At 52.9% G+C, this 18895-nt stretch overlaps 1 protein-coding gene across 3 annotated transcripts in view; it reads right to left on the reverse strand.

Moving 5' to 3' along the window:
- SLCO2B1 (solute carrier organic anion transporter family member 2B1) overlaps positions 1–11692 on the reverse strand; it is a 45577-nt gene extending 33885 nt beyond the window's left edge. For all 3 annotated transcript variants that reach the window (XM_059132434.1, XM_059132425.1, XM_059132441.1), the window contains exon 1: positions 11345–11692. In XM_059132434.1, the coding sequence (XP_058988417.1) occupies positions 11345–11360 (16 nt within the window). In that variant the 5' untranslated portion in view covers positions 11361–11692. The remainder of the gene's footprint in view (positions 1–11344) is intronic.
- Positions 11693–18895: the final 7203 nt, after the last annotated feature.

Below are 18895 nucleotides of genomic sequence, written 5' to 3' on the forward strand. Positions count from 1 at the left end.
ATTCAACAAGCTCCTTCTGGAGCATGGAACCGGATGCAAGGACACCCCTGACCCAGGCAGGGACGTGGGGACTCTCCATCTCCAGATCCCGAAGGCAAACTCAGGGAGGGGTAACAGAGGCCTGGAACCGCCACAGTGAAGGCTCTGTTCTCCTCAAACGAGGTACCTGGAAGCCTAAGGAATTTTTTTCAGTTGAGGTATAATTCATAGGCCATAAACCTCACCCTTTTAAAGCATACAGTTGTGTGGGTCGGGGCATATGAAAAAGGGCATACCTCATCACCACTCATTCCAGAGCATTTTCCACCATCCCAGTAAGGAACTCCATACCCTTCAGGAGTCCTCCCTCTCCCCAGCTCCTGGCTTTCCAGCTTTGCCTATTCTGGATATTTCATATAAATTCATATAGGCAAAATAGTCCAATGTGTAATTTTTTGTCTCGCTGCTTTCACGTAGCACACTGTTACAGTGTACCTCTGTACGTCATTCCTTTTTATGGCTGGATAAGTCCCTTTGTACAGACATACATCACATTTGGTTTATGTTTCAGGTATGGTGAACATTCAGAAGTTGTACACATTTTTGTGTCAACGTATGTTTTCGGTTCTCTTGGGTATGTAGCCAGGAGTGGAATTCCTGGGTCATGGGGCAACTCCATTCAACTTTTTCAGAAACTTCCTAACTGTTTTCCAAAGTGATCTGCCTATCTTCTGCTCCCACCAGCATGATCTGATGGGTCTAATCTCTCCACTTCCTTGTAATACTTAGTACTGTGTCTCTTTGATTCTAGCCAGCCCGCTGGGTATAAAGAGATATCTCATGCGGTTTTGATTAGCATTTCCCTAATGACTAATGATGTTAGGCAACTTTTTGTGTACTTATTGGCCATTTGTTTATCTTCTTTGGAGAAATATCTATTTGATTCGAAGATCTTAAGGAATTTGACTGAAGAAATGGGAGTGTGTGTGTGTGGCGGGGGAGGAGTGCCTTGGGGGAGGGGCATAAGGAGTCAGGGGAAATGAGGAGATATTGAAACCAAAGTGACACCTGTCAGGGAGAAGATAAAGGGTTGGCCTAGGGAGGGGATGGGCTCTGCAGAGGTCACTTAGAAAGATAAGGAGGTGAGGGGGAGCCCGAGTGAACTCTCCCAGAAGGGACTGATGGGACCACTTCTAAGCTCTGGTTTCACTCACCAGCACAGATGGGTCACTTCCTAGAGCACAGAGACTGTTACACGCTCTAACGCAGCTAAGCCTTCACATGCATGCTCTCCTTGTTCCCAAAGCTTCCCCACCGCTCTGGGCCTTGGAGTTTTCATTATCTCTGATGAGGGAGCAGGAGGCTGGCTGAGGACAAAGCAAAAGCTGGCGCCTTGCACCCCCTCTTCACCCTTTCCCCTCCATAAGTGTAGCATCCCTCAGGCAGCCCTGACTGCCATGAACAATAAGCAAATGGTTAACTTGCAGAGCTCACAATCCTGCTAGACAGGAGTCTCCCTTGGCTTACAAATGTTCTAAATCTCACTAACAAAGACGATTGATAGCAGGATTGTGACACCCCACCAAAAAGTCTCCCAAAGATCTTAATGTTAATGGCTGGTCTAAAGACAACATTGATCCAGCAGCAAGGGCAAGGCCTTCGGCAGGCCTGGAACATCCTGGCACCTTGTAGGCCCTCTTTAGCATATGAAAACTCCACTGACACCTCCCTTCCCCTCACCTTCCCCCAACAGCAGGGTACATAACCTGCCATCCCTCACAACCCGGGGCAGCAGCTCTTCCTGCCCACGGGTCCCGTCCCGTGCTTTAATAAACCACCATTTTGCACCAAAGATGTCTCAAGAATTCTTTCTTGGTCATCGGCTCCGGACCTCAGCCCACCAAACCTCACCTAGGTTCTAGAACTTCATCATCTCTATGCATCTGATGAGCACACTGAGGCTCTGAGATAACTAGCTCTACTGGTTAATGTTGGTGAAGGGACTCAAGCCCAGCTGTTAACATCACTGTCAACATCACTCCATGCTCCTTGTACAGGTTTGACAAGGGGAAGAAGCACAGTGTTCTTCTCCACCATGGTCCAACCAAACCTAACTGGGCTAGCTGAAAGCTGGCAGCACCCACCCACCAAGGAGCCAGGCCAACCAGATGATGAGGCTGGAGTGGAGTCTGTGAGGGCAGAAGTCACTGACCAGGAGGCCTGGCTCTGAAAGAAGTCCAGGATACGGAGAAGGAAAGGGGACAGAAGATCAGCAGACAGACTTAGAATCTTCCACCTTCTCATGAGCTAGTCCTTAGCTTGAGCCTTCAAATGAAGGAGGGAAGCCGTGGCCCCTGGGATCAGTCTGTGCACTGGGTAGTCAGTTGGTCACTGAATGGGGCTGGTCAAGCCGGTAGCCAGGTCTCTTTAAGCTCTTCTGGTGAACCGAGGCCTCCAAGAAGGCTGGCAACAGTGTGACTCTCTAAGTAAGGGCAAAGCTCCCTTCAGAAGGAGCGTCCTGAGTCCAGTAAAGTATGTTCTTCTTGTGTGACATCTCCGATGGCTTTCCCATTCCGTGAAGATTTTGTCAGGGGTCACCCTGACAGGAGACAGGGTTGCTGTGGGGGTGAACCTGGACTGGGCCTGGGGGTGGCCTGTGGGAATGAGGGGAAAGATAGGGACCCAAGCCCCAGGGTAAAAAGCCCAATTGTTTCTCTCCCAGGTTTAGGGGCTCCAAGTAGGCCAGGTGGTTCCCAGGGCGGGAGCCCACATCCCCGGAGAGGGCAGGCGGGGAGTCTGGGGGCCTGTCAGTTGGTGGCATGGCCGGCTGTTCACACAGGCCCAATCAAGTCCCTCAGCTGGTCATTCATGAGTCTGGCGGTCTCTCAGGAAACTTGTCTGTTCAGGCAAACTGAGCTAGCTAGCTAGTCAGTCAGACAGTCATCCTGAACGTCTGTCAGCCAGAGGCCTTCAGTCCACTCAGAGATCCCAAAAGTCTGTCTAGCGATCCCCTCCCTGGGCAGGAATCAGCATTCTTCACACCAGCTGAATCCAGATTGATGAGGACCAAGGTTTCAGAGAGCTGCCTGACAGGGAAGGATAGATTTCTCTGCCTGCTCTTTGCTGGAAAGGCTCAAAGTCCTACCGCCTCCACCTGAGGGCAGTTACCCTCCCCTCTCCTCATAACATTCAAGCACCTCTCAGACCCCAGGGCCCAACCGAACCCTTTCCCTTCCATGTGCACCTGGGCCCCCCAAGTTAACATTTCCTTCTGACAGCACCAAATTCCCTCCCTAGATTATCTCTCCCTGTCACCCAAGTCCCAATTTACCACAAGGAGGACCCGAGACCCCTTCCCCTCATGCATACTCCCAGCTTCAGAGATAACTGCCCAGGTTTGAATCCCCACCAGCTGCAATCCTGCTTTGTGGCCTGAGACCAGGGACCCTTTTGCTTCCTCATCTGCCAGGCAGGGACTGTAATCCCCACATCCCAGGACAGAGAGCACCCATGGCAAACCAGATCCTTCCACCCCATCTTCGGCCTGGACACTGAGAGCCTGAAACCACTCCTTAAGGTTCACATGAACTTGGCCTGGCAATTCCACTGTCTTCATTCACACTTTTTCTTCTGACGCTTCCCAGACTGATCAGCTTAAATAAATGGCTTCATGATTCATTACAGACACTTTCTGAAAGACCCCTGACCCTTCACGGGAAACCACAGAGCGTGTACCTCTGACTCTTTGAATCCCTCCCCACAAAATCCTTACCTTGTTGTTTCCACCAACAAACTGTTGAATCATGATTCTTACCCAACCCCAGTCAAGCTTCCCTCCTGTCCTTCCCTCCCCACCCTAAAGGATGAGCCTTAAAACAAACTTCCAATCCTCAGCAAATATTTACCTTACTTCCCCACTCTGAATCATCGCCTAAGCTTTGAGAAGTGGTCTTATCCCTGCTCACAGTAAATAGACATTGTCTTCCTAACAGGTTCTGTCAGTAATGTGTGGGGAGGCAGCCCAAACACAACGAGTAGCAGCTGCGTGGTAAATGTTTATTCCCCATCAGGCAGCCAGGCTTTCTGTCAGCTGTCTGTCCTGGCACAAGAGCCCCACTGGCTTCCATACTTGCTTTGCGACTGCAAGGACCACATTTGGAACTCGAGAATCCAGAGAAAGTTCAACCCTAGAGGGCTGAGAAGGTGGAAGGCTGGGAGCCCCAGCTCTCTGGCTCAGCCTAAGCCCCTACAGGAAGTGTCTTGGAGGTGTTTGTCCTGGGGGCTTGTGTGAGGAGCTCCCACAGACCAGCAGCACTATGTGCTGGGCTGGGCTGGGCTGGGCTGGGCTGAGCTGGGCTGGGCTGAGCTGGGCTGGGCTGAGCTCACTCACCCACCCTCCTAGCACAGCTTAGAGGTAGCTGCTGTGATTCCATGGTACAGAGGAGGAAACTGAGACACAGAGAGGGGAAGCAGCAACGTACCCAGGGTCCTGGGGCTGGTAAATGGCAAAACCTGGACGGGAATTCAGATCTACCTGGCTCTTGGGCCCTCAAGAGCAACCACAAGAAGGTTGGCTGCAAAGAAGGCCTTAGAACAAATGAAACATAATCCCCATGTAGCCATTTCTTATTCCAGCCTGGCTTCCTTTCTGTCATTTGTCAAAGGTAGTTTTATGGCAAGAGCCTGCCCTTCTACTAGCTTCTTAAAGGAGTCAGCCATTCGCTGGTAAGTTAACACCCTCTTCTAATGGGCTCAGAGAGTGCTGTCAGGGCAAGGCTGGAGAGACAAATGAGGCAGGAATGACATGTGGGGACCTGAGTCCAATACTCCAGGCGACCTGAGCATGGTGGGAGTTCAGGACTCATAACCAAAGCCCAGTTTTGAACTTTCAGAAGGGACCTGCTGGGAAATGCCAAGAGAGCCAGTGAGGGTTCTCACATCCTGAGAACAGAGGAGGGACAAGACAAGGGCACTTTCTCTCCATAACGTTCCAGCCTGTCTCCAGCAGAGAGGGCAAAGTGGAAGATCACAGAGATGCTGTATGGCCTTGGGCCAGCAATCAGACTTCTTTGAGCCTCAGCCTTGAGAATACTAAGCCTTGCCTCTCAAGCCTGTGGGAGGGTCACACGGGATAATGTCCTTTGTCAATATCAGGAAATCCCGCAAGTGGCTTTTTTCGTCAGCCTTTGCTCCAAACTCACCAGGAAATCTATTTCCAGGTGTGGCCACCAAGCCCCAGAAAAAAACGATACTCCTTCCTGTGGGAGACTCAGCCCCGGCATCACTCAGTCACCTCCTCCTGAGCCTTGAAGCAACAAAGATCGCTCTAGAGCCCTCCCTCAGCCATTTCTCGTCCTCTCCCAACCCCCACCCCATCCCACCAGCTGCATTCCAAGGTCCCTTTTTTTTTTTTCTTCTAATAACTTCCCTGTACAAGAGAATAAAAGGCCTCTCCCCCACACCCTTTGCCAAGGCCATCACACAAACTAGGAGGGATAGAATATAAGGCAGAGGTTACAATGGAGAGGCCCCGGTCAGTGGCCTCATAGGCAGTTATGTGGGCTGCACAGCCCAAAGTGAATGGTGCCTTCTGGAGTTGGAGTTGTACAGTGCGTGGAAGCACTGCCTGGTGGTGCATCTGGCTTCTAGATGTTTTGGGGAGGGGGGGGGCTTGCGCAATGCTTGCTGAGTGTTTGGAAGTTAGTGGCCAGCAATTAAAAATAGGAAATTTCACATAAAACTCCAGATTTTTGCTTTTTCCTGAAAGATGAGCAGATCTGGCAATCCTGGGCCCACATTCTCATACAGCAGCACCCAGCTGGCCCAAGATGCTGGGCCTACACCTGGCAAGTTGCCCCATTGGAGTCTCTCTGTGGGGGTGGAGGGGGTTTGCCTGCCTGGTGTGTTTTCAGGGACCCTCTTCATCGGCCGATGACTTCACAGCCACACTGGGCTGGGGCGTCCCCTGGACAGGAAGCCAGGGCTGGGTTAAGCCTTTGAGGGGCGAATAAACAGGGCCATAGAGGACCCTGACTTGCCCAGAGGCTTTACATGAACTGGTCTCTGCTGGTTCTAGAAGTAACAGTGAAGATTCATCCCGCACATCCTGACAGCTCTCTGAGGCAGGCTGCTGGGGACACAGAGGCCAGCAGGCCCCGTCCTTGCCCTCAAGGAGCTCCCAGTGTCAAGGAGTGGGAGTGGTGGGGAGGGGAAGCAGACATCAAACACAGAATCCCAGTGACCTGAGCTCACTGATGTAACACAAGGAATTTCAAGACTACAAAAACACAGCAGAGGCCCTAGCCTAGATTGCAAGGTTCTGGAAGTCTTCCTAAAGGAAGAAACAACAGAGAAAAGGGCAGACAAATCAAAGTACAAAAAATGCTCAGGGAACGAATGGTCTGGCAAGGCTGGAGCACTAGGGCCGTGGTAGGGGTGCAATGCGGGGGACTGGGGCTGGAGTGGTTGGAGGAACCAGGCTACAATGAGCCTGAATGCCAGGTTGAAGGGCTGGGCTTTCTTCTGAGCCCAGGGATAAGGTCTGATTTGACTGCCTGGACAGACCTCGTGCCTGTGGGGTGAGAGTGGAAGAGTCAAGCAATGGGCAGGAGCCAGGGAGAAAGCAAGAGTGGGGTCCAGAGTGGTGAGGGACCATGGGTCCTGGGTTAGGCAGTGGCTGTGGGAAAGGAGAGTGACAAGCTGAGGTATCACAGTGGGGAGGTAGGACTTGGTGGAAGATCAGATGTGGGGAGTGAAGGAAGCCGAGGAGTCCTGGGGGCAGGGATGGAGGGGAGAGAGGAGCAGCCCAGGAGGAGCAGCTCTGCCTCTGGGCGTGCCATGGTTGAGGGCTGGGACTGCAAAGGTGTGGTGAGTTCAGCCTTGACCATGGTGAGTTTGGGGTGGCAGGCTGGGGTGGGGCGTGTGCACCAAGGGAGAGATATTTAGGAGGCTGTGGGCTCTAGGAGAGCCCAGGAGAGGATACGGGCTGGAGCCAGATCTCTGGCTGTCTGGAGACAAGAGCAGAAAGAAGGTAACAGAAGCCACAAGTGGGCAGGCAACTTGCCCAGCGAGAGTGAGACGCCTCTGCCATGTGTCCCGTCTGAAGAAAACAGAGCAAAAAGAGGAACCTAACCTGGAACCATGTTCAGGTGCCAAGGTCGGGGGAGGGGACAGTGTCACAGAGGTGCCAAGATGTTTTTGGAAAAACTACCAGCTTCCAGCACGGATACACCCAGAGCCCGAGCCTGGGAAGGGAAATATTCCCAGCAGCAGATATTGGGTAATCCACCCCTCATAACAAATGTCAGATACTTCTCCAGAAGGAAGCCGACGTGGCCAACCCCTTCCTTGAGCCCTTCTTACTTCCGAGATTGCGCTGTATGCCCTCAGTTTGCAGTTTCCCTCACTATTTACGTCCCTTGATGAAGCAGTGAGCTCCTCAGGGCAGCACCTGTCCCATCCTGTGTCCTGATGGACCATGTCCCTGCTGAAATCCTCTGGATTAGAAGACTTTGGATTTAAATATTTGCTTTGCCCCATTGGAGCTGTGTGACCTTGGGCAGCGTCGTTAGCCAGTGTCAGTTTCAGCTTCTCTGGGAGCGAGGGAAGAGAGCCCATCTCATGGAGGATTTGTAGGATTGCAGGAAAATGTCATGCTGGGTGCACTGCCATCTTCAACAGCAGTTACCCCCTCTGTACCACATGAAAACAGACATCTCAGCCTCAAAAGGTCAAGGCCCCTGGGAACCGCACCTGTCTCATCTACCCATCCCTAGCAAACAGTATTCTCAGGCTCTGTAGATGCTTGCCATTCCCCAAATTCATCCTATGCTTTTCACCCCTCTGCCTTTGCACATGCTGCACCCTTGGTCTGGATTGTCCTTCCTCCTCAGCAAACCATTTCTCATCTTGCAAGGCCTGGTCCAGGTTAAGTTGAACCGAGCTAAGCTGAGGGAGAAGACAGGGCTGGAGCATGGGAATGTGGGAGGAGGGGTCCAGGTTGGGGTTGGGGAGGAGTGGGAGCCCTGGAGGCACAAAGGGCTTGGCTGTCATCTTTGGGAAATTCCTCCTCCCAGGGCTTTGGGTGGTCTGTTGGGATGACAATAGCAGGCTTGAGGTCCAGCTTTTATAGGCCTCCCAGCTGTTGCTTCTTGAGGGAGATAGTGCAGGGTGGGGGAGGAGGCCAAGCACTTTCTGGTGGTTTCCAAGCTGGGTCAGGCACCCTGTGCTGGGACTTTCTGTTCCCAGTTCCAGCCCTGGCTATCGCATCTAGACCCAAGATGACCTTAAAAATAGTGAGGAGGGCCTTGGGGGAAGGGTGAGCCTGGAGCCCACAGGGAATTCAGGTCAGTCTCCTTCTGTCTAGAACACGGGAGCCTGAGGCTCAGAGAGTGGCCATTGGCTTTGGCCATGACACCTCCCCTGATCATGAGCCCCAGCTCCTCTCTCTGTGCTTACGTTTACTCCCTGGGGCCCTATTACAGCCAACCTCACTCCATATCCCGAGTCTCTAGTCCTCTTTCCAAACAGGTTGGAGGGAAGGAAGGAATGTCATGGGGGGAGGCATGGAGTGGAGGGAGGACAGCTTAGACACTGAGACTTTCCCAAATCCTTGCATTTGCCAAGCCTGTGCTGAGATCTGGGGCCCCAGGAATGGATCAAATCTGGCCCCACCACTGGGGAGCTCCGGATCTGGTGAGGCAGCCATTGTTCTCCATCCTTTCAAGCATGAAGGCTTGGGGCTCTGGGCTGCAACCCCTGAAGGATGGCAGGGACCAAACTTCTTTACTTTTTCCTGACCCCCAGTGCAGCTGAAGTTCAAGCTGACATGCTGGAGATAGCCAAGCCCCCTTAACACCGATGGGGAGATCTGATCCTTCCTCTACAGACGGCTTTGCTGCACTGCTCCTTCCAGAGACAGAAGACCGAGCCTTTCAGGAAGAGACCAGATGACCGCCTCAGCCCTCCATCCACCACACAGAGAAAGTGAGTCCCAGGAAGGGACAAATGCAGATGGGGCGTTGAATGCCTGGCCCCTGACTGTAGGGTCCAGCCAGGCAAGCTTCCCATCTGGTTCACAGCTGCCTGAGCTCTGGCCTAAGAGGCAAGGCCTAACCTGGGAGGAAATAACTACCCCCAACCCTGCCCACTCCCTAGTTACTAGCACCCAGAGAATAGTTTGCTTTGTCTAGAAGCAGTGGAGAAGTGCCCGAGTGGGTGGAGTCTCCCTAGTGTGGGGTCTGCAGAAGAGAGGAGGGAGCCCTGAAGGTAATGACAGAGAGAGGAAAGAGTTTTGGCATCAGGACGACCTGGGTTCTGGCCCCCACTCTGCTGCTCCCTTGCTGGGTGACCTGGGGTGAGTCACTTGCCCTCTCTGAGCATCTGTTTCCTCAACTATTAAACAGGGTGAGAGTATGTCACTGAGTTCTCATAAAGCCAGTGATTTGGAGCTCAAATTTTAACCCAGGGCTGCTAGTTCTCTCCTTTGCACGATGTATCTGCACCAGATCGATGCACTTTGAACCCAGGACAGCTAAAAGGCAACAGAAACAATATGAGGAACAAGAAAGAATCATCTTCGGAGAAGTCAAGCAGCATACGTGAGACAGGTTACTTCTAGCTGGAGAATCAGTCTGGAAGGCTTCCTGGAGGAGGTGATGTTTGGAGGAGTTGGCAAATGGCAAATTTCACCAGAATCGATAAAGAAATGAGGACAGATACCTCCCTGGTAGAGAGGTAAAAGCTGTGAGCAAAGAGACAGAGGTAGCCAAGAGGCTTTTCTGAAACCACAAAAGGAATGGCCTTGGGAGATCATTTTCTCCAACTCCAACCCCACAGACAGGGAAATCTGCCTGTGGCCTAAGGGCACTGGTGAGTTGGTAGAAGGCCTGGGCTGAGAGCCAGATGTGACCCTGATTCCTCTCTCTGCTGTCTGCCCCTGGCTAGGACCGCTGACCCCTCTCCTTCACATCAGCTGGCCCCTGCTCTTTTCCCAGGCTCCAGGCTCTGTGCCCTGCCCCACCTGCATTCCCACATCCCTCAGAAGCCCTCAGACCAGGAAGAGCGTGGGGGAAGCCAGGCCTCAGCTCAGGGTGAGGCCTGAAGCGAAGCCAGAGGGGGCTCCTGGTGGCCCAGCAGGCAGATGCTGGGATTGGCCTTCTGCTATATGTGCCAGAGGTGGGCACGGCTGGAGAACAGTCTAGACCTGAGCCCTGCAGGGATCCAAATAATGGTGGGGTGAGGGGGTCAAGTACGATACAGCCAAAGTCACTAGTTTCTTCCCATACCTGTAGGGTCACCCACCCTCCCATCCTGCAGCCAGCCAAGGCTGATGTGGACTTTGGGCTATCGATGGCCCATCTCCAAACCAGCCCGCCCAAGTCTGACCTCATTGTCATCTCTCTGGCGAGGTCCCCAAAGGAAACATCCACCCCACCCTTCCTGCCACTCCAGGGTACCCAGGCCGCGTCAGCCTGCCCACGAAGCCCTCCGTGTCACCCGCACAAGCCAGGGAGCAGGTTCACTCCTGCCTGAGTGGGCGTGAGGCTAACACAGCCGCAGAGGACAAACAGCTGGCAGGAGGCCAGAGGTGATCACTGCAGGGCACCCTGACTGAAGATCTTTTGTTTTCTTCCCACCTCCCTCCTCTGTCCAAGAAATGCTCAGCGGGGCGCTCCATTCCCAGAACTGCCGCCCTCTCCACGTGGCGCGTGTCACGCACGATCCAGGCTGGGCTCTGCAAGTCTCCCTCTGAATCCCTTTCTCTTCCGTGCTGAGCTTTCGGATTTTTTGTGGCCGGTCTGCCTGTCTCTCTTCTCTCTGTCTCTGTCTGCTTCTCTTCATTTCTCCATCTCTTCTGCAGCCTTCTCTCTGGGACGGACCTCCTTCCCTGTCCCTGCACATTCCTGCAGACACCTGTCGGCCTTTGTCTTCTCCTCTGGCCCGCCCTTTGTCTGACTGCGTATCTCCGGACTTGCTCTGTCTCTGACTCCACTTGCAACTATATCATTCTCTGCCTTGTCTGTCTTTAGCTCTGCCTGCTTCAGCAAGAAAGCAGGGCTCAGCGAGGGGCTCTCCAGTGGCCCGAATTTCCATTGTCCTCCCAGTGTCTCTGTCATGGAAGGTAGGCTGGGTTCCCCGCCTCCCACTGAGTAAATGGCATCCCTTCCTGCTCCTTCCATCAGTCATTCATTCATTTAACACACTTTCTCTAGGTCTGACCTTATGCTTGGCTCTGTGTGGGGAACTGTGAGCCTCCAACCCACTCCACCCCAGTGGGCTCCCTAGCCTCCTCACCCTCCACACTGGGAACACGGCCCGCAGCCTCCCTCCCAATGCCCCTTCCTTAATTTCATCCAAGACTTACCTATCCTGGGTCCCATGATTTTGGGGGTGCAGTGAGTTCCAACCCCTATTTCGAGGTGAAAAGTGGAGCTGAGCAGGAGAGAGAGTGAGATCGTATCAGGGCCCCCTGGAGATAGCCGTCGTGAGCCACAGAAGGGAGGCAATAATGTGGACACTCTGGCACGTGGCCGGTGCTGCTCGGGCCACACTGGACAGCAGCCGCCTCTTCTGAGGTGGTTAGGAATTCCCGTAAAACTTGACTCCACTCTCCCGGTGCCTGCCTCATGCAGTTACTTGCTCCTTCTGTTTGCCTCTTTCTGAATTCCTCTGATTTTCGGCTGGGACAGCCCAGGGCCAGAGTGGTGCAGGAGGCTGGGTTTCATTTCCATCCAGCCCTGCTGCTGGGAGGAGGCTGCTGTGGTCTCCTCCCCTTCAAGCCTCTGTCCACGTTCCCCTGAATATTTTCTCTTCCTCTGTCAGCAGTAAAGAGGTAGCAGGCAGAGGGAATGTGGACGGTCCCTAAGCTCTGGTCTCATTTCAGTCCCAATTCTCCAGTCTCCTCTTGCACTCCCATTCTCAATCTGTACCCCACCAAGGTCTTGTCCCCCATTTCAGAAAGTCTGTCACCCTCCATGAGCCCCATAGAGAGCCCCTGCCCCTCCAGGGTCCCCCTTCCCAGAATCCCTGGCCCCCCTCTCACTATACCCCATCTCCTCTCTGAGCTCCGAGGATCCAGAGCAAGGAGTAAGTCTGTTCACCAGGATTCACAATGGCCAGCCCGCCTTGAGGGACTCCTGGCAACAGTTCTATAAAGTGGAGCTCCATCTTGGCAGAAGGGGTTGATGAGCAGAAGGGCAAATCTGAAATTTCAAGAGTTTTCTAGACCGAAGGCTGAGGATGGTGGCCTTGGAGCCTGACAGACCCTGGTCTCATTTCAGCTGGCTCTGTGGTCTCAGACAAGTTTCTGCATCTCTGAGAATCATTTCCCTCATCCATAAAGAAGGGATAGCTGGTCCCTCACTTGCAGGGCTGCTGGACAAGTTCAGCCAGCAAGGAAAAAGCCAAGCCTGAAGGCCTGGACCTCAGAGAAGGAAGCCACAGAGGCAGGGCTCAGATCAGGACAGCAAGAGGAAACACACTGACGAGTTCGCCTTTTCCAGCTGGTTCAGCACTCTCCCACTGGAGGTCCCCTGGGTCCTCCCATCAGCCCTGTGGGCCACGTATTTATTCCTCCATTTTACAGATGAGGCACTGAGTCTCAGTAACTGCCCCGAGAACACCCAGCTAGTAGAAGGTGGGGCCATGAGGTTCAAGAACCTCCGATGCTGGACCCAGGCCTTTTCCTCCATCCAGGCTGCATTTTCCGAAGGAGACCTCCGGGTTTCCCAAAATCCAAGATACAGAAGTGAACTTGACCCAGTTCCAGGAATAGGGTCTTTGCATGAAATAGGGATGTGGATTTCAAACCCAGCTTTCAGGGTACAGTGATAAAAGAAATATACATGGACCCCGCTTGGCTCCTGGGGGCCGTATGAGGGAGCAGGTGGGAAGCAGGGAGTCTTTGAAATAATCAGTGTGCAGCCTGGCACATAGTAGCGCCCAATAGATACACATTGCCTGGCTGTCTTTGAGAAACCAGAAATGTGAATGCGTGACCCCCATTCTAGGGAAGATCAATAATTGGCTCAGACTGATGTGAAGACCAGTACCTGCTCCTGCTCGAGAAAACCAAGAGGTGCCCCCTTCAGACTTCAAATTGCAGGTGCATGGTTAAGAGGGAGAAAGTCCCTTTAGGCTTTCTGGAAGTTCAGTTGCCTCCATCTTGGCTTCAGAGGCTGAAAATGTTCTATACATGGATTGGTCTGGGTACCTGCTGCGCCCAGCTTGGCTGGCTAAGTTCATCTCATCAGTCTTTGAGTGAAACAGTGCACAATGCCTCACAAGGCGTGGAACATACAATAACCTCAGACATGAGTGCTCTTCCTTTACCAGCTGTTGGCAAAGCCCCTCACGGCTTGCAGAGTTTCTGAGGCCCTGTGATGCGTGCACAGTCTTTCATCTCATGCAGAGCCCGATGCTGTTCGTAAAAGCTTGGGCTGTTTGCAGAACCCAGGCCCTTCCCTTCTTTAAGTTAACCCATGGAGGGTGTTTGCACACCCAGAAAAAATAGGACACTCTTCATTTTATAGAACTATCTGAACTGGGGTGTAACTGAATAGTGCCGAGCCCCAGACTAGAGAACTCAATTCTGGTCCCAGCTCTGTCACTAACCAGCTATGGGATTTGCAACAAGTCCTTTCTCCTCTCTGAGTCTCAGTCTTCTCATCTGTTAAATGGAGATCATGACCTCAAACTGCCCACCTTCGGGACCGTCATGAGTGTCACTGTGAGAATGTCCAGAAGATGGGGAGGCAGGGGTGGGAAGGGGAAGAGTAGCCAGAGGCTCCTTCCTGAAAAAGTCTCCGAACTGCCGTCTCAGCACCTTTGCTCCCACTTCCCTTCAGCCTGGCAGCCAGGGAGCGGATGTCTATAAATGAGCCCTTGGCTGAGCAGACAAGTGAGGACCTCAGTCAGAGTTTCAGCCTTCCCCACCCCCGAGATGCTGCCTGGGGTCAGAACCCAAGCTACACAGACATGCTCCCATGCATGGCTCATTTGATCTGCTCACAGAGAGCTGTGTCATACTTTTTTCACCCATGTCGACCCTGACACTCAGAGAGAGAGCCCATGTGACTTGCCCAGAGCCACAAGTCAAATAAACAGCAGGGGCCGGAATCTGCGCCAAGGACAGCAAAGCTGGACGCATGGTACCTAGGAGGTCTGAGCAGGATGGAACCTGGAGCACATTTAATTCAATCCTCCCCTTTTCCCGACTGAGAGACCGAGGCCTAGCGAGACAATAGGGACATCACTGCCTCTCCTTGGGCTTCAGTTTCTCTCCCTGGTGGATGAGAAACAGACCCCAGCCTGCCCAGGGGGTTTAGGACCTCATCCCTCTTTGTTGACACCACTCTTGGATCAAGACACAGGAAATTTCCCAAGCATGTGAGGAGAAGCACAGGTCTGCAGGCAGGTGGGTACACAGCCTGGCCCTCAGCCCGGCCCACCTTGGCTGAGCACGGCCTTTCTCTTCTCCAGTCCACCCAGCCTTGCATAGCTTGTGCTGTGCTCTTTCTTACTCTCCCCCTGGAGGTTCCTCCCTGGGAAGCCCTTTTGCCCCAACGGGTCCAACAGCATCCACCTCCCACCATTTCCCCCTCCAGGCTGGAGAGAATAGGTACTCTGCTAGAAATTCTACATCCCTCCCTCAAAGTGGCAGCCCAGGCCCCAAAAGGCATGAGCAGGGGCATCAGACAGGTCAGTTTTGACCCAGTAAGAAAATCACTGAGACTTGATCTCCTCATCTCGTAAATTCAGGATAACAGGACCCCTCCAGGCAAAGCCACAACAAACCCCAAACATCTCGCCCGCCCTATCTTCAACTTGGTATGTGCATAGCTTCCCTCTCCCCAGAGATTGTAATCTCTCCCAAGGCCTAGCTGGGTGACCTGGGGCTAGTCACTTGCCCTCTCTGATCTTTACTGTCCTTGTCTGTGAAATACCATCTCAATGCTGTCATACGGTTCAAATGAGCTAACGGATGGATTAGTGCTTGCTAAGTTCTAAGAGCTGAGCAGACATGAGCCATTATTAATAGGGGGATGATGGTAATTGAATGACTTATAATTCTGCAAGCAGAGGATGAGGAGGAAATAAATTGTGGCAGGTACGTGCCAGGTCTGTCTGACCTGACTGACAACTCATGGAAATAAATCACTAAGAAGGCCCCCTGAGGTGGGAGGGAGCTCAAGGGGAAAAAAGGGATCTGTAGGCTAGCTGGGTGGCCCTTGTTAGCAGTTGTCTTACTACGGGCACTGTGGGGCTATGCCCTCTCCCAGGGTCCAGACTGAGTGCTGGCTGGCCCGTAGCTCCCAGCCCTGGCTCTGCCACCATCACGCTGACATTAGTCACATCCCATTTCCTGCCCAGTCCTCAGTGTGCTTATAAAAAAGTGGGGGGGGGGGATAGAAGGAAGGGTCAGTGTTGTTCTGCTCCGCCCCAGTCTTTGGGGAAGAACTCTGTGAGCTAATGGATGTACCACTGCTTTTGTAAAGTGCCAGGTGTGGAACATGAAGGATGATGGTTATTAATAATTTGGATCGTGGGAGAGAGGAGGGGGTTGGGGGCTTCTGGGGGGATGCAGCAAAGCTAGGGCTCCAACTCTCAGAAGACTTTGCAACACTGCCCCCTGGGGGCCAGGGAGGAGGTCTGTGCGGGGGCTTTTCCTCCCAGACTCTTCCCAGTCAGGGAAAGGGGACAGAGGCCCGCTATCCAAGGAGGCTGAAGCAGACAGGCAAGGGGGAGCCCAGGGAGAGCAGTCACAGGCGGCCTCTGCCTCTGCACACCTGCCTATGTGCTCCACAAGTCTTTCAAGCTGGCCCAGTTCTTTCCATCTTGCCATCCCCACCCTGGTCCAGACCACCACTGCCCTTGCCTGGAACCTGCCCCAGCCTCCCCACCACCTCCAGTCCCCAGAGCCCTCAGAAGCAAGTGCCTCTGTCCCTCAGATCAGTATCTCTGCTTGCAAATGAGACAAAATAGCAGATGGTTAAGGACAAGGCTTTGGGGCCGGACTGCTGGGTGGGACTCCTGGCTTCTCCAGTTGGTAGCTATGTTACTTCTCCGCTCGTTTGTAAGTTTTTTAATAGACATAGCATACAATTTACCCTCTTAACCATTGTCCGTGTGCCATCCAGGGGCATTTAGGGCGTCCCCCTGTTTGTGCAACCATGACCCCATCTCCACAGCTGTTCTGCCTTCCCAAACAGAAACTCCATAACCATGTGCTCCTTAATTCTTTTTTTTTTTTTTTTTTTTTTTTTTATTTGACAGACAGAGATCACAAGTAGGCAGAGAGGCAGGCAGAGAGAGAGGGGGAACCAGGTTCCCTGCTGAGCAGAGAGCCCAATATGGGGCTCAATCCCAGGACCCTGGGATCATGACCTGAGCTGAAGGCAGAGGCTGTAACCCATTGAGCCACCCAGGCGCCCCCATGTACTCCTTAATTCTTGATGCCTCTGTGTTCTCATCTGTAGGATGGGGCTCATAAGCGGCCATCCTCACACAGTGCCTGATGGGTGGGTAATGTCCATCGACATTACTAGGATTTTCTTCTCTTGAGGAAAGGGCTCTGGAGGGCACATGAGGAGCATGGCTCGTGCAAGCTACAAAAACCCGAGGGCCCGTTCCTCCCTGGGCTTCATTTCTGGGACTTGGGCAGAGTTTATGACAGCTGCTGGGGAAGCATGCCGCATGCTTCATCTAGGAAGATGACTCACTTCCTCCCTGATGGGCTTGCGAGCCTGCAGATGGGGAAGGCAGGAAGCCGAACGCACAGGCAGCTGATCTCAACCCGGCGGGCCCTCCGCAGATGCCCGGGTGAGCCTTACTGGGGCAAAGCGCATTCTGTATGGCATTAGGGCCCAGTCTAGGACCAGGGCAGGACACAAAATTGGCCTTGGCTCTAACGCCCTTGGGAGAGGCTGGAACAGGCTGACTGCTTCCATCAGTGCCATTTATCTGGAGCCTTGTCAGTTTACGTTTTGTTTGGTTCTCTCCTTCTCACATTCCAGCCAAACACACCTACCCCCACACTCTGCACACACTCTTCCTAGCTTCGCTCGCTCCAACTGTTCTGGCACTCATGCCTAAAACACCCTCATTATCAAAGTGTTGCTGCCCTTATTTAAAGGCCTGCCCTTTTTTGTCTTCTGGGTGAAACACAGATGTGTCTTCCTGGGGGAGGGGAGAGACCAGGCCTGAGCTGTCCCAGGTGGAGCGGACCTGGTCTCTGGCCAGGGCAGGGGTGGATCTTTCCAGCAAAATTGAGCCCAGGTCCACAGAATCCCTTCCGAGGAGACTTTAGTTTGCAGACTCCTGTCTCTTGAGTTGAAAACATCCAACCATCTTCCAGAAATAGCCACAGGGGAAGGCAGTTCAGCGTAAGCAAACCAATCCAGTCTTCGGAGTCACTTAGGTCTGAGCTCTGCCAACAACAGGCTGTGTGACATTGGACAGCCACTTCATTCTTCTTCTTTTATTTCTGAAAGATTTATTTATTTTAGAATGAGAGAGAGAGCATGGGGGAGGAGCAGAGGGAGAGGGACAGAGAGTCCCAAACAGACTACGCTCTAAGCACAGAGCCTGACATGGGGCTCGATCTCATGACCCTGAGATCATGACCTGAGCCAAAACCAAGAGTCGGAGGCTTAACCGACCACATCACCCAGGCGCCCCATCCACTTCATTCTTTCAAGCCACAGTTTTGTCAACCATAAAACTGATATAATAAACATGACTGGCATTCATGAATCACATGTCCAACATTGTTCTAAGTACTTTATTTGTGCAAGGACTCAGTTAGTGCTCCCAACTACCCATTAAAGCTCCCAGTTTACAGATGGGGAAGCTGAGGCACAAAGATGTAAGAAAACTCGCCCAAGGTTACACAGCTGTTAATAAGCAGAACCAGGATTTAACCTAGAGAGTCTGGCTCTAGAACTTATGCCCAGAATCGTGGCACTTAACTGTCTCGGAAAGCTAGTTTGAGGACTCAGTCATCTGTCCATCAGTCCCTAAACCATGGGCTTGAATAGAGTTAAGTATGGAGCTCAACACTTTTGACAGGGGTCCAGGCCTGTTCTACCGATCACCATCTGAATGACCTTGGATATGTCACTTTCCTCCTCCTCAGATCTCAGGTTTCCATCCCACAACAGAAAGGGCTTGAGCCCCAGCCGGTGATTCCTAGATTTTGCTCCAGCCCAGGCTCCCTCCTGATGTCCACATGTTCTTGGGGGGTCGCCCAGGCACCTCTGGCTCAGCAAGAACTCATTGCTGGCCTGGAGACCCTCCTAGGCCCTTCCTAGGACCCTGCTGAGCCCCAGTCTCACTGAGGTCAAGTCCATCCCTGACCCACCCTCCTCCTTCCCAACAGCCCATGGCAGCTCCCTGTTCTTCACATTCCTGTCTCCTCCTCCCTGTTCCCCTTAGCTCAGAATCCGTTCCTCCTTCTCCCAGACTCTTTTAGTCCCTTTATTCTTCTGTGACTCCAGATTCCCTGTTCTAATTCATCTCTCTTCTCCCAGAGTCATCTTTCCAAACCCCAATCTCATGGCACCCAGCCCTGCTCCTCAGAGCAAAGTTAATTTTTTAGCTAAAAATTGATGTTTGTCATCACATCCCTATGATCTGCCTTACCGGCCTCCCTGCCTGCCCTGGTCCTCTGCCCAGAGCGTACCCCACACATTCATGTCTTGGTACCCGTACACACGCGGTGTCTCCCTGCTGAAATGCCCTTCCACCGTTTGTCACAGGATTAGCGCTCACCCTGCAAGGACCACCGCCAACCCCCACCCCACCCCCTGCCCTGGTCAAGTGTTTCCTTGGACAAGGTCAAGATTACATCCTAGTTCTCTACGTGACCTTGGTCAGTGAGCATTGAACAGGGTGGCCGTACCCTCCGGGAACTCTC

Source organism: Mustela lutreola, chromosome 1, assembly GCF_030435805.1.
Source record: "Mustela lutreola isolate mMusLut2 chromosome 1, mMusLut2.pri, whole genome shotgun sequence".
NCBI classification, from domain to species: Eukaryota; Metazoa; Chordata; class Mammalia; order Carnivora; family Mustelidae; genus Mustela; species Mustela lutreola.